Source organism: Microtus pennsylvanicus, chromosome 4 (genome assembly GCF_037038515.1).
Source record: "Microtus pennsylvanicus isolate mMicPen1 chromosome 4, mMicPen1.hap1, whole genome shotgun sequence".
Lineage (NCBI taxonomy): Eukaryota > Metazoa > Chordata > Mammalia > Rodentia > Cricetidae > Microtus > Microtus pennsylvanicus.
The window spans coordinates 110245303-110269182 of NC_134582.1; the positions used below are offsets into that span (position 1 = coordinate 110245303).

Below are 23880 nucleotides of genomic sequence, written 5' to 3' on the forward strand. Positions count from 1 at the left end.
GATTTTATGTGTGATTTAAGCTTAGTAATGTTTCTTTAACAAATGTGGTGCCCTTATTGGGGCATAGATGTTCAGAATTGAGACATCATCTTGGTGGATTTTTTCTTTGAATATGAAATGCCCTCTAATCACTTTTGATTAATTTTGGCTGGAAGTCTGTTTGTTAGATAATAGGATAACTACACCAGCTTGCTTCTAGGCCCATTTGATTGGAAAATCTTTTTCCAGTCCTTTACTCTGAAGTAATTGTCTTATCTTTGATATTGAGGTGTGTTTCTTGTGTACAGCAGAATGATAGATCCTGCTTTCATATGCATTCTGTTAGTTAGCCTATGTCTTTTTATTGGTGAACTGAATCCATTGATACTGGGATATTAGTGACCAATGATTGCTAATTCCTGTTATTTTGGTGTTGGTGGTAGGGGTGTGTGTGTGTGTGTGTGTCTGTCTGTCTCCGTCTGGCTATTTCCCTTCTTTGGGTTTTGCTGCTATGAGATTGTTTATTGACTCTGTGTAGGTGTAGCTAACTTTCTGGTGTTGGAGTTTTCCTTCTAGTATCTTCTGTGGGACTGGGTTTGTGGGTAAATACTGTTTAAGTTTGACTTTGTCATTTTTTTTTTCCTCCATCTGTGGTGATTGACAGTTTTTTCTGGCTAAATCTCTTAGAATCTGCAAGACATCAGCCCAGGGTCTTCTGGGTCTTTATTGAGAAGTGAGTGTGATTCTGATAGGGCTGTCTATATGTTACTTGTCTTTTTTCCTTGCACCTTTTAATATTCTTTCTTTAATGTTTTGTGCTTTGATCATTTTTGTAGCAAGGAGGTTTTTTTTTTTTTCCCTGTCCAATGTATGGGTGTTATATGTGCTTCTTCTACCTTCTTATAGATAACTCCTTCTTTAGGTCAGGAAATATTTCTTCTATTATTTTGTTGAAAATATTTCTAAACCTTTGAGCTGGAATCCTTCTTTCTCTAGTCCTGTTACTCTGAGGTTTGGTCTTTTCATAGTGTCTCAAATTTTTTGGATGTTTTGTGTCAGGGATTTTTTTAGATATAACTTTCTTTTTGACTGGTGTATCCATTTCTACTATCTTATTGTCAGTGCCTGAGATTCTTTCTTCTATCTCTTGTATTCTGTTGGTAAAGCTTGCCTTTGTATTTCCTGTTTGCATCAAGTTTTCCATTTCTAGAATTCCCTATTTGTGTTTTCTTTCTTTTTTTAAGTATTAATTTATATATTTATTATGTATACAATATTTTGTCTGTGTGTAAGCCTGCAGGCCAGAAGAAGGCACCAGAGTCCATTACAGATGGTTGTGAGTCACCATGTGGTTGCTGGGAATTGAGCTAAGGGCCTTTGGAAAAACAGGCAATGCTCTTAACCATTTCTCCAGCCCTATTTGTGTTTTCTTTATTGCTGCTCTTTGCATTTTCAAGATTTGAAAGGTCTTGTTTTCTTCAAGTTTTTTTTTTTCTTGGCTTTCTTGAAGGGATTTACTCATTTCTCTTTTAAGGACCTCTCCATCATTTTCACAAAGTTAGATACATCTAGGCATCTGGGTTTGGGATGATTATAGGTCTAGGTGCTGATTTCTGAGTTTATCTGTTGAGTGTGTGTTTTGTTCCTTGGTTTCATTTCTGTTTTCTCTTTGGTCTTTGGGTCTTTGTGGTCCTTATTTCTGGCAGCTGCCATAATATCTGTTTCATCAGGGAGTCTCTGTCAGTGTTGGATCTTATTTCAGAATGTTTGATCACACTGAATACAGAGAATACATTATTTACTGGGAAAACCTGTTTCTAGGTGTGGTGTGGCTCAGCCCTAGCACACACCTTTAATCCAAGAGCTTTCTGCTTGAATATTATAAATAGGATTAAATAAAGTTGACAGTAGGTGAAGAGATGGAGCAAGTAACCATTTGACCTGAAAAAACCATAGAGAGTAAGAGAGAGTCGGGAGGATGAATAGAGAGACACACAGGAAGTAGAAGGGAGGGACATTGAGTTAGAGGACTTTTGTTTGAGGAGGTAGGAGAAAGCTTTCATTTCCTGGACAACAGCAGAGGAGGAAGCAAATGGGTAATTTTTTTTTGTCTTTCTGAGCTAGCAGGTTTTCACCCCAGCATCTTACTTCTGAGTCTTCATTGATAAAAGAGAATTATAAAGACTTAGTTAAAAATAACAGAAGCATCTAGCTTCAAATTTTATTTTTTGTGACTGAACAAAATTATGTTTTGTGTTTAGACCACATATTTATTATTCATCTGTTGAAGAATCTCAAAACAATTTTAATTTGCTTTTGTCTGATGTCTAAGACTATTGAGCATCTTTTAGATTATATAGCCACTCTGCATTTCTCTTGAATTCTATTTCTTAGCCCATTTTTTGATGTTTGTTGTTTAGGGATATTAATTTTCTCATATGACAGCCCCCCCCCCCCATTCTGTAGGTTTTGTTTTACCCAATTAGCTGTTTTCTTTTCTGTAATTTTACTGGGTCTCACTTGCCAGTTGTTGACTTTAATTTCTGTGTAAGTAGTCCTATTGAGGAAGTTTTTGCCTGTGACTTTATTCTATTTATTTATTTATTTATTTATTTATTTATTTATTTATTTATTTATTTATTTATTTATTTATTTATTTATGGTTTTTTGAGACAGGGTTTCTCTGCAGCTTTGGAGCCTGTCCTGGAACTCTCTTTGTAGACCAGGCTGGCCTCGAACTCACAGAGATCCGCTTGCCTCTGCCTCCCAAGTGCTGGGATTAAAGGCGTGCGCCACCACCGCCCGGCCTGTGACTTTATTTTAAAGTGTTTTCCTTACTTTTCCCTTGATAACGGTTTCAGGGTCTCAGGTTTTTTGTTAAAATCTTTGTTCTCTCTCTCTCTCTCTTGCAGGGTGAGAAATAAGGATCTGTTTTTATTTTTCCCTCATGTAGATACCAACAGTGTTGCATTTTTCTTTTCTTTTTTTAAAAGGATATCTTTTCTTCAGTGTGCATTTTTTTCGCCCCTTGTCAAAAATTAGGTGGTTGTAGATGTGTTGACTTAAATCCACATCCTCACTTTTATACCATTTGGTCAATTTGGGGGGTAATACCATATTTTTGTTGCTATAGCTCTGTAGTATAACTCCAGTAGGTTTTTTTGTTTGTTGCGGGGAGAATATTCAGAATTGTTTTGGCTATACTGTTTTTTGTTTGTTTTTCCATGCATGTGTGTATGTGTGCTTCCATATGAAATTTTCTTTTTTCAAATGTTTGGTTATTTATTTATTTAATTTTATGTATATTATGCTCTATGTGCATGTATGCCTGCAGGCCAGAAGAGGGCATCAGATCCCATTATAGATGGCTGTGAGCTACCATATGGTTACTGGGATTTGAACTCAGGACCTCTGGAAGAACAGCCATCTTAACTTCTGAGCCATCTCTCCAGCCCCCCCATATGAAAATTTAAAGATTATTTTTCAGTTTCTCAGAAGGGTAGCATTGTACTTTGATGGGAACTGTATTACTGTATTGTATCTGTAAGCTACTTTTGAGAGGATGGCATTTTTTTTCAATATAATTCTACCAATCCATGAGAATGGGGGATGTTTATATTTAAGTCTTCTGGTATTTCTCTCAGTTTCTTTCTTTAATGTCTCAAATCTTTTATTATACAGTTTTAGTTCTTTTATTTATTCCAAGTTCCAAGATAGTCTTTTTTTGAAACTGGTTTTGTTTTGTAGCTCTGGCAGTCCTGGAACTCACTATGTAGGCTAGACCAAAAAGACGCACTTGCCTCTGCCTCCTTTAATTAAAGGCATATACCACTATGCCCGGCTAGTGTTTTTTTTTTTTTTTTAAGTCTATTGTGACTAGGATTTTTTTCTTACTTGGTATGCTTTTTATTTATATATAGGGAGGCTACTGATACTCTTTTTTTGGAGTTTTTAGAGTCTTTTATGTATAGAATCATGTCATCTGCAAATAAAAGCGCTATGACTTCTTTCCAATTTTGTCCACTTTATCTCCATCACTTTTCTTACTCTAGCTAAGTCTTTGAACAGTGTATTAAACAAGAATGAAGAGCTTGGATATCCTTGTCTTATTTCTGACTCTGGTGGAAGTGCTTTGAGTTTTTTTTTTTGTTCAGTGTGTGCCTGTTGGGATTGTTGTATATTGCCATTATATGTTTTCTGTGTCCCTATGTACCCTAGGATTTCTATCAGGAAAGATGTTGGATTTTTGCCTTTTCTGCATCTAATGAGATGATCATGTGGTTTCTAACTTTTGGTCTATGTAGTGAATTATATTTATTTATACTTTTGACCCATTTTTGTATTCTGGGATGAAACTTGACTATGGTGCCTTATCTTTTTGTGTTCTCTTGAATTCAGTTTACAAGTATTTTAATAAGAATTTTTATATTAGTGTTCATCAGAGAGATTGGTCTCTATCATTTTGTTTTTGTCTGGTTTTTGTGTCGGGGTAATGATGGCTTCATAAAAAGGATTTAGAAGTATTCCTTCATTTTTTGTTTTGTAGAATAAATTGAGAGTATTGGTGTTAGTTCATTTAAGCTCTGGTAGAATTCTCTGTTGTATCCATCTGGTTCTGTGGTTATCTTTGCGTTTTTATTGCTGTAAAGAGACACTATGACCACAGCAACTCTTAAAAACAAACACTTAATTGGGGTGGCTGCCTTACAGTTTCAGAGGTTCAGTCCATTATCATCATATCATCATGATGGAGAGCATGGCAGCATGCAGGCTGACTGTGGTGCTGGAGCTGAAATGCTACATTATTGCAAGCAACAGGAAGTCAATTGACTGTCACACTGAGGGGAGTTTGAGCATATAAGACCTCAAAGCTCACTCCCACAGTGAGACACTTCTTCCAACAAGGTCACACCTACTCCGACAAAGCCATACTTAAATAGTACCACTTCCTTTGAGATTATGGAGGTCAATTACATTCAAACAACCACAGAGGTGTGTTTTGTTTGTTTGTGTATTTAGTTGTAAGACTTATTTACTGCTTCTTTCTTATTGGTTGTATGGAATCTATTGCTTACTTCCTTGACTTTTGTTTAGCTTTCTCAGTTTAGTGGAATGTAAGTTTTTGCATTATGGCCTTATGATTCTCTGAATTTCCTCACTTGAAATGCTTCTCTTTTCATCCTTGATTTTATTAATTTATGTCCTCTTTTTGGGAGGAGTTAATTTGTCCAAAGGTTAATGTTTTCAAAGAACCAACTCTTCATTCAGTCTTTTTTTTTTCACTTCTGTTTTCTGATTTTAGTCTTGACTATTAATTCTCTCTTACCAGCTACTCTTATTTTTTGGTGTTTTTGTTTTTCCAAGGCCTTCATGTGCAACATTAGGTTGTTAATATGAGATCTCTCCAGTTTTGTGATGTAAGATCTCTCTTTAGGACTGTCTTTATAGTGTCCCATAGCTTTTGGTATTCATTTTTATTCAGTGGTGTGTTTAGTTAGCTTTTATGAGTTTGTGTATTACTTGGTGATCAGATGGAATGTAGCATGCTATTTCAATTTTTAAGAATTTGTTGGGGCTTGTTTTGTGTCCTAATATGTGGTCTATTTTGGAGAAAATTCTGTGAGCTATTAAGAAAAAAGTATATCTAGTGTTTGATTGGAATGTTCTATAAATGTTCACTAGTTCTGTTTGATTTATAATGTCTTTTAACTGTAGAAATTTTGTTTGGCTAGCCTTTCTATTACTGAGAGTGGGGTGTTTAAGTCACCCATTGTCACTGTGTTGGGGTCAGTCTGTGATTTTTGATCTAATAGAATTTGTTTCTTTTTTTTTTTTTTTATGAAATTGAATACCCCTATGCTTGGTGCATAAATGTTTAGGATTTTGTTAACCTTTTGGTGAAATTTTCCATTAATGAGAATAAAGCGTCCTTTTCTAGGTCTTCTAACTAGTTTTGGTTTGCAATCCATTTTTTCAGATATTCCGTTAGCTTTGTTTGCTTATTTCTTAGTCCTATTTGCTTGGAATATCGTTTCCCATGCTCTGTCCTAAGACCATCACTGATGGTGAAGTGTTTATTTTAGAGACAGTAAAAGATGGATCTTGTTTTCTAATCCAGCCTTTTTCCTTTTAGTGGGAGATTGAGACCATTAATATTAAGTTATTATTGAACACTATTTATTCCTGCATTCTAGTTATGGTGTTTTCTTAGACTTCATTTGGTTCACTGATATAGGGTTACAAATTTTGTTCTCTTAAATATATTTCACCTTTTATTTATACAAACATATCTGTTGTACAACTGACTTGGCTTACCTAAATTCCTTCAGTTTGTTTTTATTATGGAAAGTTTTTCTTTTTCCTTTGCTTATGAATGATAATTTCCCCAGGTGTAGTAGTTTGTATTGAACTCTATGGTGTTTGATTGTTTTTAGTTTTTTGAGTTTCTCTGTGTAGTTCTCTAGATCAGGCTGGTCTCGAACTCACAGAGATCCACCTGTCTCTGCTTCCTTAGTACTGGGATTAAAGGCATGCACCACCACCTCTTGGCTTTACCTTTTTCTATTTGATATACCTCTCTTTACTCCGTGGCTGGCAGTATGAAGGCATAAGTCACAAAACAATCCCACATCTTTTCAGAATTATGGATAATAAAAGGGTTATTTATTTGAGTGGAAAACTTACAGATCATTGCCCTAGACAACAGTCCTCTGAGTGAACAGGAATAGTGTAGAAGCTGTAAGCGGGAGCAGGAAGCAAGAGAGCTGTCTCATGGTTACTGCTGCTTTTATAGTATAGTATAAGAGACCACGCCCAAGTGGGCTGGTATCTTAAAGGCTATTGGCTGAAGGAGCAGAATGTATTCCCCCAGCAGCAGTATAGCTGGGTGACTGGCCCCTGGTGTCCTCTCCTTCTCCCCTTTCATTCTCCTGGAAAAAGGGGCTCCCTTTCTGCTCAGCCCCCAATAAAGAACCCTGCTACACTTAGTTCTTCCCTACCATTTCCCGTCAGCTAATTGCTGATTCAACCTCCTGACCCCAGTTTAATTTTATTTAACCAAACCAATGTAACATGTCTTCACATTGTTAACAAAAACAGCAGAAACAAATGTAACATACCTTTTCACAGTTAAAATAATATTCTACAACAGGAATCTGTAGCTGCTGGATCTTATACATACCTACCGAAAGAAGGCTTTGTCATTCCTCTGAGTCTCACCCTTGGGGGGACGGTTTTGCTATTCCTTTGGGTTCCAGGCATTGGGTCCTTGATGTGGCCATGCCTATATTAACAATACAAATTACTCATGACTTACCCACTCTTTACACATTCACTCTGGATTTTTTAGCTCTCCACATTAATCTGGGGTCGGGAAGTCCTCTGTTGATAGGTGACTCTGTTCTTCCATCTGAATCATTGAGCGATTGGATTACCAATGCTGTTCTGGTTGGCGGGAGTGCTTCATAGGCAAAATCTCAGATCTGACCATACCTGATAGAATTCATTACAGTAATTAGAGTATACTCAAGTGAAAAATTCTTTTTGAGCTCCTTATGCAAATGCTAGCATTGCCCCTTCTTTGATCTTCCTACATGCTGCGTTGAGTTAGTTTTAGTATTATTAAATGCCATGCAGATATGGTGAGGGTTTCTTTTCTAGGCTTGGAATATTTTGTTTGTATTGTTTCATGATACTGAAATACTAGTCCTATACCACTTGCTCTGAGTTTTCTGAGAATGTGGTTTGCACGGGGTGTCAGCTGTCAAGCTACCACAGAAGCAGAAACCTTTCTGAAATGTCTTGCTTTTATTCTGTAGATTGTCAGTGCAGTGCTGCCATTGCTTTGGATATTGCCTTTTTTCCACCAGTTACTTAAGTGTGTTACTTTTCTTTCTTTTTTTAAAAGATTTATTTATTATGCATACAGTGTTTTTCATGCATGTATGCCTGTTCACCAGAAGAGGGCACCAGATTACATTATCGATGTCTCTGAGTCTCCATGTGGTTGCTGGGAATTGAACTCAGGATCTCTGGAAGGCAGCCAGTCAATGCTCTAAACCTCTGACCATCTTTCCAGCCCCATGTGTTACTTTTCTAATAGCTATTTTTCAGCTTTCCCCAGGTTATTCCTTGGAGACTCTGGCCAACTGTAACTGAGTGTTGTTTGCCATGTTGGGTTTCTCTCTTAGTAATTTTTTAAAAAATGATTTTTAAATTCTTATTTTTATTTGTGTACGTTACATAAATGCCTATGTGGGTGTACATATTTGCACACATGGAGGCAGGACGAGGGCATTTTGTGGTGTTCTCTTGTCACTCTTTTCTTTTTCCTTTTCTTTGAGGCATAAGCTCCCTGAATCTGAAACTTGTTTGTTTGGATGGGGTGACAGCCAGCAAGCCCTAGCTATCCTCCTGTCTGTTCTGACTGTTCATTGCTAGTGTGCAGAACTAAAACTGCTTCTCTTTCTTTTGGTTTTTCAAGACAGGGTTTCTCTTTGTATCCCTGACTGTCCTAGAACTCGCTCTGTAGATCAGGTTGGGCTCAAGCTCAGAAATCTGCCTGCCTCTTTTTCCTGAGTGCTGGGATTAAAGTTGTATACCACACCCAGCTGAGAGCAACTTTTATGCCACTGTTGTCATGGGCCCACATTGGATGGAATTAAAGGTGTGTGCCACCACTCTCCTGCTGATAACTAAAACTTTTTTTCATATTGAGTAAGAATGTAGAAACGGTTGACTCTTTCTTTTATTTATTGGTTTCTGTGTTTTTAGTGTATTCTAGGATTTTTGTTTGTTTGATTTTTTTTTTTCCAGACAGGGTTTCCTCTGTGTAGCTTTGTAGCTTGTCCTGGAACTTACTCTGTAGAACAGGCTAGCCTTGAACTCGCAGGGATCTGACGGCTGGGATTAAAGGCCTGCCCAGAAAGACTTCCTTCTCTATTCCTAATGGTGAAAGGAAAACATTTAGTCTTCTTCAACAGAGTATTTAGTTATAAATTCTGTTTTTTGTTTTTGTTTTTTAAAGCTGATTCTGGAGTGCCTTGTAGTAGATGACAAATGTTCTGATTTCAGCAAATGGACAGATAACAGAGAACAAAGGTTAGCCTGATTTCTGAAAACTAGTTAAGAACTAAGTAAATGTGAAGGTGAAAGAGTTCAGTATGGTAACAGAAAGTGGCACCAGGCTTTGGATTGGGTGAGTTGGCTTGATTATTGATTCTACCTGAGTAGCAAGTTTCTTGGCATTCTGTCTTAGTTTCCCCATCTTTCTCTGTATTTTCATTGTTGTGAAGGCAGAGAAAGTCAAATGATTTTTTTTTTTTGTAGACTGATGTTCATTGTGTTCATTTGACGAAGAATTGCTATCCAAATGGCATTAAGCTATCAAGTGTAGTGTGATTAAATAAAATTGACTTAGACTATATTATGCTTTTCAAAGAAGCTATAGTCTAATAGGTAATGTGGTAAATGCCTAAAATAAAAGGTTGGGAATGATGATTTGGTCAGAAGAATGGTGCCAATAAGTCACTATTGCGTCTTGGAGTTGTTATGAAGAAAAGGCTTTAGGACTATCCTTGAAAATTAGGAAGGATTCACTATAAAAGATGGAGAATGTTCTCCATAGGTAATGAAAACACAGTATAGCATTGGTCTCATGTAGTAGTTGTTAGGTATATTAGTTTTGTTTCTGGTACTGTGATAAAAATACCTTGACAAGAAAAAACCTTTGTAGGGGAAAGGATTTATTTTGGTTTACGGTTCCGGAGCTATGTAGTATGTTGGGCAGAAATGGCAACATCAGGTGTGAGACTGTTCAGTCACATTTTATTCATAAACAGGAAGCAGAGAAAACAAAAAGTAGGGCCAGGCTGTAAAACCTGAGCGTCTTCCTCTAGTGATGGACTTACTTAAGCAAGGTTACACTTAAAGTTTTTATAACTTTCCCAAACAGAGCCACCAGCTGGTGACCAAATGTTCAAATACATGCCATGCTTCGAGGAACATTTTACATTCAAACCACAACAGTAGGGAAAGCTAGATTAGGACCATTCATTAGGAGCATCATCGGTAGTGTTCTTACTATATAAATATTAGTGAGCATCTGGAATTGGCCAGGTTTGTATTCAGAGTCAAAGCTTTGAAGATATTGTCTCTCAGTTTAGTTGGGTAGGGCAATTAAGTTATTTTTATTATGAGATAAGACAAGAGATAAGACAATGTGGGAGGATTATGGGACAAAGATTATTTCTAGTTCTGTTATATTAAAAAGTTGTTTTTGTTGGTGTGTGTGTGAGTGAGTGTGTGTGTGTGTATGTGTATGATTCATGTATCCTAGACTGGTCTGGAGCTTGCTATGTAGCCTTAAACTTGACCTGATCTTCCTACCTTCAACTTGTGAGTGCAGGGATTATAGTTGTGCCCCCAACATACCTGGTTTATGTTGTGTAGGTGATTGAACTCAGGGCTTCATGCATGCTAGTTAAGAATCAATTGAGCTATATCCCCAGTTTCAGTAAAGGCAAATTTTGGATAGGTGGTAAGCATTGTACTAAAACGTTGTATCCCTTGTTAGGCAGATGCAGGAGGTGATTAGAGGAATGTGGGACTAAAGAAATGCATGTACTTTTCACTTTTATATAAGGAATTAAATGTTGACTTAGTACTTAATATTGTCATGTAGAGAGCTCTTCAGTGTTTTTCAGAGTTGATTAATATTCTTATTTTATGATGGTCAATGCCTAGAGTGCCTCTTTGCATAAATACATGTTACAAAGTTTCAGAGCAGTTTTGGGCTGTTTTAGAAATTGATGTGAATCGTGTCCTGATCTCATGCCAGAATTGATCTGATGATTTTTGCTGTTGTTTTTGTTTTAAAGAAACTCAGCAGTTCAAACAGCAGTTTTAAAATTAAAATATTTTAGCACAATACATTTCAAAGATATTTACTAACTTGTTATTTATGTGCTAAGAAGAGACAGCAGGAAGCTATAGCTTAGAGTTCTACATTCTGATCCGTAGGCAGTGTTGTGGGGGACGACTGACTACCTGCCTGTGCCTGGCATAGGCTTTTGAAACCTCAAAGCACACTCTTAGTAACACATTTCCTCCAACAAGGCCACACCTCCTAATACTTCTAATCTTTTCAAATAGTGCCACTCCCTGTTGACTAACTATTCAAATAGTGAGCCTATGGGGTTCATTCGTATTTAGACACTCAGACCACCACAGTTTGTAGGTATAAATTATATTCTGTGTGAGAATAAATATGGTACAGAAGAACTTTAAAAGACAGAAGCTGCCAGCATATATAGTTAGGAAAAAAGTAGGGAAACTGAAATGGTAGGGAGTATTTTTAAGAATATACTTAATATTGTCATTATAGACATTGAGTTTTTGTTCTAGTTTTATAAAGCATGTTTATTTTCTAGTTAATATCAGTGAGTATATGAGTTTATGGGCACAGGAGGTTGACTTGCAGGAAAGATAAAATAGCAAGATACCAGCACTTGGATCTTTTGATTCACCTATCTGCTATTTTTTTTTACAAATATTTTTTGTGTGTTTAAGACCATAGGTACCAGAAAGGAGATGAGAAACATTATTTTTGACATGCTTACAGGTTGTGCCATTTGGGGTCAACACCCTGTAAAATAAGGTTCCAGAGCATGGTTCATCACAGAGGGGTTAATTTTAGATAGCAATGAAGTAGAATGTAGGTGGAAGGTAATATAGTTTGTGTGGGAGAAGATATGCCTGATAAATTTTGGAACTGGATGGTGAGCTTTAAGAATGTTGTGAAGGTTTGTAGAAGAAAAGGAATGTGAAGGATTTGGGACATATAAAAAAATCATTGAATAGCAAGGAAGATTGGTTTGGTTATGCTGTTTACAGAGAGAATATATCAATTGAACAGGGTAGATTAAGAGAGTAGGTGGTGGGATGAAAGAGAAAAGTGGTTTTGAGGAAAAAAGAGGAGTATGGTAGACTATGTAAGACCCTCTAAGATACCCATGTTATGCTCTCTGGAATGTGTATATAAAGTATGTTGTGGCAAAATACGATTAAAAAGTACTACCTAGGTAGTTCCTGTTTGGCAAGGAGGTTTATGGAAAGGTGACTGTGGGATTGAGTTAGAAATGCCATATGCTAATACATACAGGAAGGAAGTGGTGGAAGCAGAAGCCTGAATGATGGATGCCTTGAGTTAAATGAAACTGGGAAAGGTAAGAGAACATATTACTTCGAGATTTGAGCGGAGATAGGTGGTTTAAGTTTTCAAAACTCACTGGATTTCTGTGTCTAGAACTTGTGAGGTAATTTGTGTTGCTTTAAGTCACTGTGTTTGGTCTAGTTTGTTAACAGCAACAGTAGGAAATATTCAGAGGGTATGGCTATACAAGGCAATGTAGAGTAGTAAGTAAGATAAGGTGCTTGCTGAGATAGCATGTGTTTACCAGGAAATGAAATTTGTAGCATGGTTAAACAAATAGAGAATAGTAAAATTAAAAACAGAATGTTAAGAGGATCAAATATTAAGAGAATGATGTATGTACTTCCTAAATCTTAATTTTAGACGGTGCTGGATCTGATGTATTTAGTAGTCTAATAGATTAGATAGATAAGGTAGATTTTAAATGAGGTACATTTAAGAAACTCCCACCATTCTGTTGTAAATAATTAGTAGAGTGCATACAACAGTGCTTAATAAAGTACATAGAAACATCATTTGTTGTTCTTTGAATATTTTTTTGAGACAGTATCTCATTATGTAGCCCTGCCTAATCTAGAACTCATTATGTAGACCAGTCTGACCTCAGACGTGCAAAGATTTTTTCCTGCTTCTGCCTCTCGAGACCTGGGATTAAAGGTGTGTCTCCTGGCCAGCCGTTTAAAGTTTTAACTAAGAAATGCTTGAAAGAGACCTTTTAAAAATATGAATAATAATTAAAAAATCTCAATAGTACATTTAAGACAAAAATGCAGGGGTCTTTTTAGTGAAATTTGCTAATCTTCTTAGCATAACAATTTCCACTCTTATTTTCCTGCAAATGCCATGATTTCATTTTTGTTTATTGTTGGAGGAGGGCCGCTTGTTGGTTCCTGTCCCTTTGGCTAGCCTAGACCCAAAATAATCACATAGAAACTGTATTAATTAAAACATTGCTTGGTCCATTAGCTCTAACTTCTTACTGGCTAATTCTTACATCTTAATTTAGCCCATTTCTAGTAATCTGCACCACCACGAGTTTGTGGCCTGCCTACCAGACAAGTTTCAGCACTTTGTCTCCAGCGATGATTCCATGGCTTCTTTCTGACTCTGTCCTCCTTTCTCCCAGCATTCAGCTTAGTTTTCCCCGCCTAGCTAAATTCTGCCCTGCTATAGGTCCAGAGCAGTTTCTTTATTCATTAATGATAATTACAACATACAGAAGGAAATCCCACATTAGTTTATGGCTCAATAAGGTTCCATTGTGTATATGTACCGTGCTGTTTTTTAACCCATTCATATGTTGATAGACATCTTAAGTTGATTCTATTTCCTAACTATTGTGACCAGTGCAACAATAAATACAAATGTGAAAAAGACACATTTTGAAAAAAATAATACTTAGCATGGTAATTTTCAGTTTGATAATCATTTTCATACCTCTTGAGGATTTTAAACAAGCTTTTAAAGTAAATGTTACTGTGAGAATTCCATGAGGACGTAAGTTAAATAAGGCAAAAAAAGTAGGCTAAAAAGTGTTGAGGGTAATGGCAATTGTATTGGATATTGATTATGTGAGCTTCTGTGTTTTCTTTCACCCCAGGAAGTTGCATTGGCAAATGATGCTCAATGGTGGATTGGATAATCTTTCAGCAAAAATAATTTAGGTAGCTAAAAATTGATTAGTTTGGTTTTAAGACTTGGCATACCTAGTGAAAGTTTTAGAAAAAATGAAATCTAATTTAGATGACTGAGGAGACTTTAAAAAGAAACCACAAGGTGATGCAGATTAAGGGAGCTCACAAAGAATGCTAAGTCTTCACTAAGAATAGTGAGTGCTGTTGGAGCTGTGGGAAAGAGCTATGATGGCAAAGGGGGACAAAGCTGCCTGAATTTGTGAGAGTTCACCAAGTACATTGCTCAGAACTGGATTCTTGCAGAGTCTCTGTGATATAGTTGGAATGACCAGGACACCATGCTCTCTCCCTTTACGGTAGTGATTCTTAACCCGTGGGTCTCAGCCCCTTTGCCAAACTTTTGCTCCAAAAATATTTACATTACAGTTCATAACAGTCTCAAAATTATAGTTATGAAGTAGCAACAAAAATATTTTTATGGTTGGAGGTCATCCCATCATCCCAAATGAGGAACTGCATTAAAGGGTTGCAGCATTAGAAAGAGAACCACGTTGAGAACCACTGCTTTAAGGGACACTTAACTAGCCTAGCTAATTAATAGTGAGCTCTAGCCTGTTTGAGTTGCAATTCTGATTTTACTTAAATTGTATAAATCTAAGTAAATTTGGAAAAGTTCTTAAAAGCATAAGATAATCTCTTAGTTTTTTAAAAGAGTTCTTAAAATTTTATTGTGTGGGGGCGGTATGTGCAAATGAGTGCAGTGCCCATTGAGATCAGAAGGGGGCTTTGGATCTCCTGGAGCCAGGTGCCTGACCTTGGTGCTGAATCTTTGAGAACACTACCTGCTTTTAATTTCCACCGCCCAGTGCCATCTTTTTTAGCTCCTAAAGAGATCTTTAACTTACTTAAAACCAGCAATGAGCCGGGCAGGGTTAGCACATGTCTTTAACCCCAGCACTCGAGAAGCAGAGAGACAGGTGGATCTTTGTGATTTGAAGCCAGCCTGGTCTACAGATGAGGTCCACGACAGCCAAGGCTACACAGAGAAACCCTGTCTCAAAAAACCACAAAGCAGAAAAACAAACAAGCAGCCAATAGTTAACGTGTTCACTGTAAATTCAACAGATAGAACTATCATAAAAACCCATTTTAATTGTTTACTTAAGTGTTTGTGTGCGTGTGTGCATGCTTACTTGAGTGTGTACATTGAGGTCAAGATAAATTGCAGAAATTGGTTCTCTTATGGGTCCTTGGGGGCTAGAACTCTTGGTATTTAGATTTGGTGACAAATGCTTTAACACCAAGTTGTCTTGTCCAAGAAAAAAAATTAAGAAATTTTATTCATAGAAAGAATTTTAGTAAGATTGTTATAGTGTAACTTGTTATAGGTTTAAAGATGCGTTTCTTTCTCACCCTCACAGCTATACCTGAAACATTAGTAAATGTTGGCAAAACTATTACTTAAAAATCATCTACATTTGAGTTTTGTTTTTTATATTAAATTTTAGGTTATCAGACTGTTAGCTGTAAATAGTAAATGTATCATTGGAGTTTACTAGCAACTTAGCAGAGTCTGAGAATGTATTACATACAATTTTTGTGTCTGTATTAAATAGGTAACCCAAGTCATGGTCCTAGGAAATACATTGTAGAAAAATTGCTTTATAAAAGTCTCTTATTACCTGTGTTGAGATGCCATCTCTTTGCTTTCTTTCTCTTGCTGTTCATTGGTATCTATCTGATCAGGGGATACACATATGACTTACATATGTTTTGTCTGGAGCTCAATCATCTGAAGGGAGAAGAAACAATCAAAATGTAGCCAAGTTTCCTAATATAGCATTTGCTTCCTATATAAAATTATGCAGGTTATTTTACAATCTTTCTTTGATGTAGTTAAGTGTTTTCACTTATTTTAGTGAATAATTGTAAAATTGTATCTTTATTTCAATAATTGGTATGTACAGCTGCTTAATGAATTAGAATATTTTAAAGGCTTATATTTTTATTATTCAGAAATAATTGCATATATTTTTATGTAAGGCATGGATGGGGCTTGTATGCAATGATAACTCAATGCTGAAACAAACTAGGTCTTATTTCTACATTTTGAAAGAATTTGGGAGGGGAACTTAGAAAAGGAGTAATAGGGAATTCTGAAGTATCAAAAATAGGACTCATGGTGGTAAAGAAACACAATTTATTTCTGCCAGAAACTGTGACTGAGGGAGGAGGGTAGAAGACTATCTGCTGCTGTCTTTGTTTGATACTTATTGCCTATTCCTCCTCTCTGACTTAGCAGTGATGGCCTGCTGCTGCCCTAATTGTTATTTTTCTTATGAAGTTTTTTTATTCTTTTGTTTTAAATTTAGCCTTATCTTTGAGCATTCATAGGTCAGAGCAAAAGAAGAATATTTTAAAGAAAATTGCCCTCTGGTATTTTACTTAGAAATAACAACAAAACCTTTCAGAGATGGTGTATTATTATTTTGAAATTAAGTAAATTTGTTTCACTTCAGATATTCAAATTAGCACTCTATAAAATTTAATTTGGTGACTGACTAAATATTAATTATTTTTCACCAGACGGTCTGCCAAATCTCGAAGCAGAAGCCCATATTCATCTAGGCACTCAAGATCTCGTAGCAGGCACAGATTGTCTAGATCTAGAAGTCGTCACTCAAGCATTTCTCCTAGTACACTAACTCTCAAGAGTAGCCTGGCAGCTGAATTGAACAAGAATAAAAAGGCACGAGCTGCAGAGGCAGCAAGAGCTGCAGAGGCAGCAAAGGCTGCAGAGGCAGCTAAGGCTGCTGAGGCAGCTGCCAAAGCTGCAAAAGCCTCAAATGCATCTACCCCTACGAAGGGGAGCACAGAAACTGGTGCCAGTGCCTCACAAACAAACCACGTGAAGGATGTGAAGAAACTGAAAACTGAACATGCACCTTCGCCCTCAAGTGCTGGTACCGCCAAAAGTGACAAAGTAAAGACAAAGCCACCCCTTCAAGTAACAAAGGTAGACAATAACTTGATTGTAGATAAAGCCTCCAAGAAAACAGTTGTTGGGAAGGAAAGTAAAGCTGCTGCTACAAAGGAAGAACCAGTATCTACTACTAAAGAGAAAACTAAGCCACTCACAGCAAGCGTAGGCGCTAAGGAGAAGGAGCAACATGTGGCTTTAGTGACCTCTACATTACCCCCGTTACCTTTGCCTCCCATGCTGCCTGAAGATAAAGATACTGATAGGTAAGTGCAAACATTTGAAATTTGTCAGTAACTATTTTAAAAAAAAAAAAGAAACTTTAAACTGAGAAATATGATTTAACTCTGGATTATCCTTCCCCAAAGTTAGTATAAAAGCCTCTTTATCTTGTTGGTTTTTGGGGAATGGGTGAGTAGAGAGGATGAGCTGGCTTTGCACTATGTAGCTAGCCTTTGGCTGACCTGGAATTTACTGTATAGAGCTAGCTAGCCTCTTAGCTGAGGAACTCTCTCTGCCTGACTCCAGAGTGCTTAGGTTAAGGATGTGCACTACCGCATTCAGCTCCAGCTTTTTCAATCTACACTGGTTTTTGCCTTTTCTCTTTCAGTGTTTACTTTTTTTTTTTTTTTTTTGCTCCTTGAATGGATGTATATGTTTTTTGGATATGAAATTTTCTACTATTACTGCTACTATAGACATGACTGAGGTAGTCATTTCTTTCAGTGACTGACTTAAATACAAAGTGTATAAAAGGGAGACATTCTTTTCAGTGAAGTTTTAAGTTATTAAAATGTGAAAAAGAAAAATGGTTAGAAGTAATCACTTGGATCAGGCAGGAAATATTTTTATAGGCTTATTAGTTTTGTTAGAAGTACAATACACTACATGTGGAAGATCATAGCTGTTCATTGTCTTACGTTTTCAGTTTTTCTGTGCTCTATTCCATGTTATATCCAACAATGAGAATATTTATCATGAAAAATCACAGATTAGTTATTTGAATTAGATGACCTGATAGAATGCTGTAAGCTAAAGTTCTGTGCATCTCAGATACTATCATTATTACTTTAGTATAAATCAGGACTGGGGAAAATGTACACTATCTTAGGTTAATGATGTTTTCATTTTACAAAAGCAAAATGCCTAATTATTATTCTACAGAGTTGCAAAGTATAATAGACCTCATGTTTTGTTTGAAAAGGACTGTTGTTCAGGTTTTGGTAAGCAAAGAACTGTTGGCTTTCTCTTCCTCTTTTATAAGGGAGGAACCACTCCTCATCTCTCCGGCCCCTTTCACCAATTTTGTGAGTTTCATGTTTAAAAGTTTTCTTTTTAGAAACCTGGTGTGGGTTTTTGTTGTTTGTTTTTGTGTTAAACAGGTTGAAATTGCCTTGTTGATGTAGAGAGATCGTCTTTTCTGATAATGTTTCTGGAAACCTGAATATGGAAGGTGTCTTTATTTACTCTATTTAAAGATAATTTTAAAGAAAAGTAATGGTCTACATAATCTCAGCAGCCATGTTTTAAGGAGTACTTTCCACCTTTGCATTCTTTAAGTATGCTCTACCTACGCCTAGTTAACTGTCATATTTACATTCTTAAATAAATCTCCAAAGGTTGATTGTGCTTTTTGTGACTGTGATTTTGTAAATCTGTACTCTTGTTACTTTTATGTATTTGGGCATTTTATAAAGTTAAACAATAAAATTAGTATTTTAACTTTCTAGAGCAGTGGGTCTCAACCTTCCCAGTGTTGTGACCCTTTAATCCAGTTCCTCATGTTGTAATGACCCCAATCATAAAAAATATTTTTGTTGCTACTTCATAACTGTAATTTTGCTACTATTATGAAACATAATGTAATTTCTTTGGTGGCCCCTATAAAAGGGTCATTTGACCTCCAAGGGGGTTGGGGCTCACAGGTTGAGAATGACCAGAGTCAACAAATGCTAGTATTTAATATATCTACTTTTATGCTTTTAATTTCCCTGTATAAGGAAAGTGTATGTGTATACACATCATTTTGAAAATAAGTGGTTGCCATAGTTTTCGGTTTACTCATATGTGCTGTTAATGTAACCTCAGATAATTACAGGTGTTATTTACCCTCATACGTTGAAAAGTCTGTCTTACCTCTGAATTTGTCTGATTGCTTTTCTCTAACCTTTTCATTTCCTATAAACTTAGAAATCATTTGGATCTTGGATAAGTTCAGAACAAATACTGGTTTTGGCTAGAATATTTAGGAGATGATCTTATGTACTTCTTACTGTATGAGGAACAAAATGTTAAACTGTGATGTGATAACTTGGTTAATTGACCAACCAACCTTAAAACCTCTGTGTAGAAGGTACAAATGTCTACTTTGGGATATATTTCTGTAGGATATATATTGGTCGATTTGAAGATCTGTTTTCCCTGAAACTGGTCATCTACTGTTTAGTACTCACTCATAAGATTGCTAATCATTACTATAATAGGAACTACAGATGATGATTTTTTAAAATTTGATCATTCCTCTTAATAGCTGTTAATAAAGCAAACATAAAAAAGGCAATTCCTCCTACTCCACCTAGTCCTCTTAATCAAATGGAACTTTTCTTTTTTCTCCATTATAATCAGTTACAGTCATCGATCTGGGTTTGGCTGATAGGTACTCTTTTAAGCAAAATCCTTTCACCTTTTTCACTGACTGGTGCTTCCTTGAGTCTTAGCCAAACAGAGTATGCCAGACTCTGAATCCTCCCAGAACCGCAGTTAACTCACTCCCTCCCTCCCTCCCTCCCTCCCTCCCTCCCTCCCTCCCTCCCTCCCTCCCTCCCTCCCTCCCTCCGTCTTTATTGTTTTTATTGAGCTATACATTTTCTCCCCTCTCCCCTTCTGCCCTCTCCTGTGACCTCAACACTCCTCGATTACTCAGAAGAGCTTGTCTTTTTCTTCTTCCTATGTAGATTCGTGTATGTTGTGACATTTGTGGTTCCTCCATACACGCCTCAATAAGCTAGAGATTATTTACAGTAACTAAACCAGTGTCTCCTATATTACTTATGTTTAGTTAGAGAACAAATACATGTTTCTACACAACTATTTACCGATATTATACCTGTTTATTCTGAGCCCATATTGTTGATAAATAGGAATTTGCAAGTGAACGCTGTGAAAATACATATTATCTTCAAGGCCAGGGCCATTATTTTTGAGATGAAGAGTTTTTGTCTTTGTTGGGGTTAGTTTAGCATAGTTTTCTTTCCTTTCCAGCCTTTTCTCAGTGCAGCATCACAATTCTGTCTGTCATGCCTAACTACTTTGTTCTGGAAAATTAGAGAAGACATTCATAAGACATATGGAAAGACATATGTCATAAGACATATTGTTGTTTCCAATAATTTTTTATAAAATTAGGAAAAACAAAAACTCTGGTCTGAATATTTATGTAAATTCTCTGATTTAAAAATATTGACAGTTAATTTTTTTTACAATACACTGGATAAACTGAATTATACTTTCTCTAGTTTCAATAGGCTTCTTGAATCTTTTAAAATAGGTTGACCATTTTATCTGATATTTTTTGCTCATTTTTCAGAAAATTTTCTTACTATTATTTGCTTTTATTCAAAGACGATTTGCTTGCAACACTTGGATGTAATGAGTTTGGATACACACAGCTTTGCAGAGCTCCATGCCAAAAACAGCTCTTATTTCCATTTGTTCACACTTAACTTTATTTTCTTCAGCAGTCAAAAATGTCTTCACCTTGTTGGTGTTACATAATTCTTGTTAAGGGATTTTATTTATTTTTGTAACTGTAAAATATGGAAAACAAACATTTTATTTATTGAAAGCAGTAAAATATTTTTGTTATAATATTATGAAAATATAATATCTGGTGATTTATATAATAATGTAGTTGAATGTAGTTCCTTAAGTAAAAAAAAAAAGGTAAAGTCAAGACTTTTATACCCCTTTCATCAAAATGCACTTAAGTATCTCAGAAAAAAAAGTTTTAATATAAGTTAGAGACTTTATATTCTAAATAGGTTACTTTAAATAGGCATAGTTATAAACAGAATAGATTTCAAATAAAATATAACTAACGTTTAGCACCTCATCAGGCTCTGAATCCATTTGTCTAGTATTTTAATTTACTGGTTACCAATTTTCCAAAAATCTGACCTTCTATATGAAAGAAAGAAACAGTAGTGTGATATTTATTACTTTTTATTAAATCTCCAGGACTTTACATAAAACTATAAAAGCCTGTAATATTTGTTGAGTAGCAGGATGGTAACATTGAGAAATGGGCTGTGTAATTCCTTACAAATCACTTTCTTTTCAAATATGTTTACCTGCTAAAGAACCTTCTAGAGAGTAACAGTTATGAAGAACAAAGATTATTTTACTCTTTGTCTGGCAAATAGTTTTCAGTATGTGGTACTAAAGGACCTATGTATCTGATAATAATAATATCAATAGGAGTAGAAGTGGTGTCAACTAAAGTTAAATTATTTTCAGTGATATGTTTATTAATTTTGAGCCACAATAGAATACGAGCTTTTCCATTATTAGATTGAAAACTTGTGTGAAAGTATATAAGGTCCAAATTTTATTATCATGAAAAGGTTCCCTTTTAACATGTCTTGATTAGGTAACAGATTTTTTTGTATTTGGGAAATTTTAAATTATCAGTTATAATTCAGATACAATTAGAAAACTGCAGCTCTTTGGGTATTTTTTAAAGTATAGGACTAACCAAGGTTATAATAATTCTATTATGGAAGGCCAGAGTTCATGATGACAGAACAAAGGCATGATAACAGGAACAGCTTGCAGATCTTGTCTTGCCTCTGTCTCCCAAGTGTTGGGATTAAAGGCATGCTCCACAGTGCTGGGCTGAGAGCTCACATCTTGATCAACAAATTAGAGGTGGAGAGGGAGCACAGGTAAAATGGCTCTTTAAAACCTTAAAGCCTGCTCTCTAACAATGCATATCTTCTAATTCTTTTCAAACAGTTTCACCAATAGGGATCAAAATACCTGTGGGCGTTCATTATCAGTCAGACCACCACAGGTCTTTAAAAATTAAAAAATCATGGGCTGGAGAAATGGCTCAGTGGGTAAGAGTACTAGCCTTACGGAGAGCTTAAGTTCAGTTCCCAGCAACCACATGGTGGCTCATAACAGTCTGTAATGAGATCTGGCAAGCAGGTGTACATGTAGATACAGTTAGTTTATGCATAAAATAAATCTTTTTTTTCTTGCTCTATTCTTTCAATAGGAATAGTTTTATTTTTATTTTTAAACATTTAATGAATTACTGGTTTTTTATCAGATGTGTAGCACATTTTATTAAAGACCTCCTCAGTATCAAGTAAAAAGAGAGGGTGGGGATGGAGTAATGGCTGAGGAGTTAGGAGAGCACACTACTCCCACAGAAGACCTGGGTTGGGTTCCAAGTGTTCGTATCAGGCATCTCACAACCTCCTTTCTCTCAGATTCCTGGGAACGGGATGCTGTCTTGTCTCTGAAGAACCTGTACTCACATGCGCATACATGTCCTACACAGACACAGGCATACTTACACATATTACTTTTCAAATATTATTATTTTTGTTTCTGTTCCCTTCAATATGTCACATAAATAAAATACCCAAATTGACATGTTCCGTGAATTCCTACAATAGAATGTACTGAATCATAATGATTTAATATATTTTTTCTATTTGCCAGTGTTTTATTTATAGCACCTCTCTCTTACTGTCACATATGAGATTTCTCTAATCACATTTTAAGTTCCTAAACTCCAGTTGCTATCTCTCAAGGCCATAACAAAGCAACATATTTCCCCCAGCTAAGATTCTAGTGTGTGACCCATTGGAGATTCAGCAGCAAGTGTTCGTTGACTTAGCTGAAATGGTGGCCTATTGTCTTTATGGGTTTGCAGCATCACAGGTGGCCAATCTCATGACCTAAAGTGATTCAGTGCTCCGGAGAAACCAGATGTGTTTGCCCAGAAACAGGAGAGATAACACTCCCTCCCATCAAATTTCTGAGATACTGAAAATACAAATAAATTTTATACCTGGGAATTCCTAGGAAATGAGAAAGAAGGAAATGTCAATTGATGAACATTTTTCCAGTTCATGTTGGTGAGGCCAAAGCATCCGCAAACCAAAGCAGAGCAAACATGACAGTGAAGCTGGCAATAAAATAAATCTTTTTAAAAAATAGAAAATTATGTGGTTCAGCAAAATTAACATTGAAAAGAATGATATTGAATTAATTGGTTTGGATTATGTAAATGGAAAGAATAGTGGTGTGTCATTTGCAGATTGTGGTTTTATTTACTTAAAGGAAAGCATCATTTCTTCATACTAGAATCAAATGGTACACAGGATTCATGAGGTTTCTTGCAAGCATAACTAGTTGATTTTTTTTCCTGTTTCAGTTCACAGTTTTGAAATTAGATCTATATATTTTTTGAAGTTTAAAATATGTTGTTTTATTTATGTATGTGAATTGTGTATGCTATTTGGATACCATAGTGCTTATATCAGGTGACAGGACAACCTTGGGTGTTGGTCCTTATCCTTAAGTTCCCTTTGTTTGGCCACTTCAATGTGAATATCAAGCTAGCTGACCCATGAGCTTTCAGTGATTCTATTGTCTTTTCTTCCCCCTCTCATGTTAGGAATACTGGAATTGTAGACTTGTGCTCTGTGTCCAGTTTTATGTGAATTCTTGGGATTTGAACTGAGGTTTTTGTGCTTGCATGCCTAGCTCTACTACTCATGGAGCCATCTTCCAAGCTCCCTATACTTTATTTTATTAAAATAGTCTTAGATTTGCAAAGATAAAAAGATTCTAGAATCCCTGTTTACCTTGCATATATTATAATTAACAAGTATCAATATATTACCATTAAGGTGTACACTTTATAGATTTCCATGTTTTTTACTTAATTCTGTGTCATTTCTTTTCCTACAAACTTTTCTAAGTTTCGACTTAGTGTAGACAGGAGTTTCTGTCCCGCCCAGTCTTGCAGCCATTCAGTCCTAAAGAAACACAGAGGCTTA

The 23880-nt window shown here is 36.0% G+C and overlaps 1 protein-coding gene across 4 annotated transcripts in view; it reads left to right on the forward strand.

The window, feature by feature from the left end:
* Window positions 1-23880, forward strand: part of Cdk13 (cyclin dependent kinase 13) — a 101827-nt gene that overhangs the window by 20416 nt on the left and 57531 nt on the right. For all 4 annotated transcript variants that reach the window (XM_075970151.1, XM_075970153.1, XM_075970152.1 and 1 more), the window contains exon 2: window positions 16411-17070. In XM_075970151.1, coding sequence (XP_075826266.1) covers window positions 16411-17070 — 660 coding nt within the window. The remainder of the gene's footprint in view (window positions 1-16410; window positions 17071-23880) is intronic.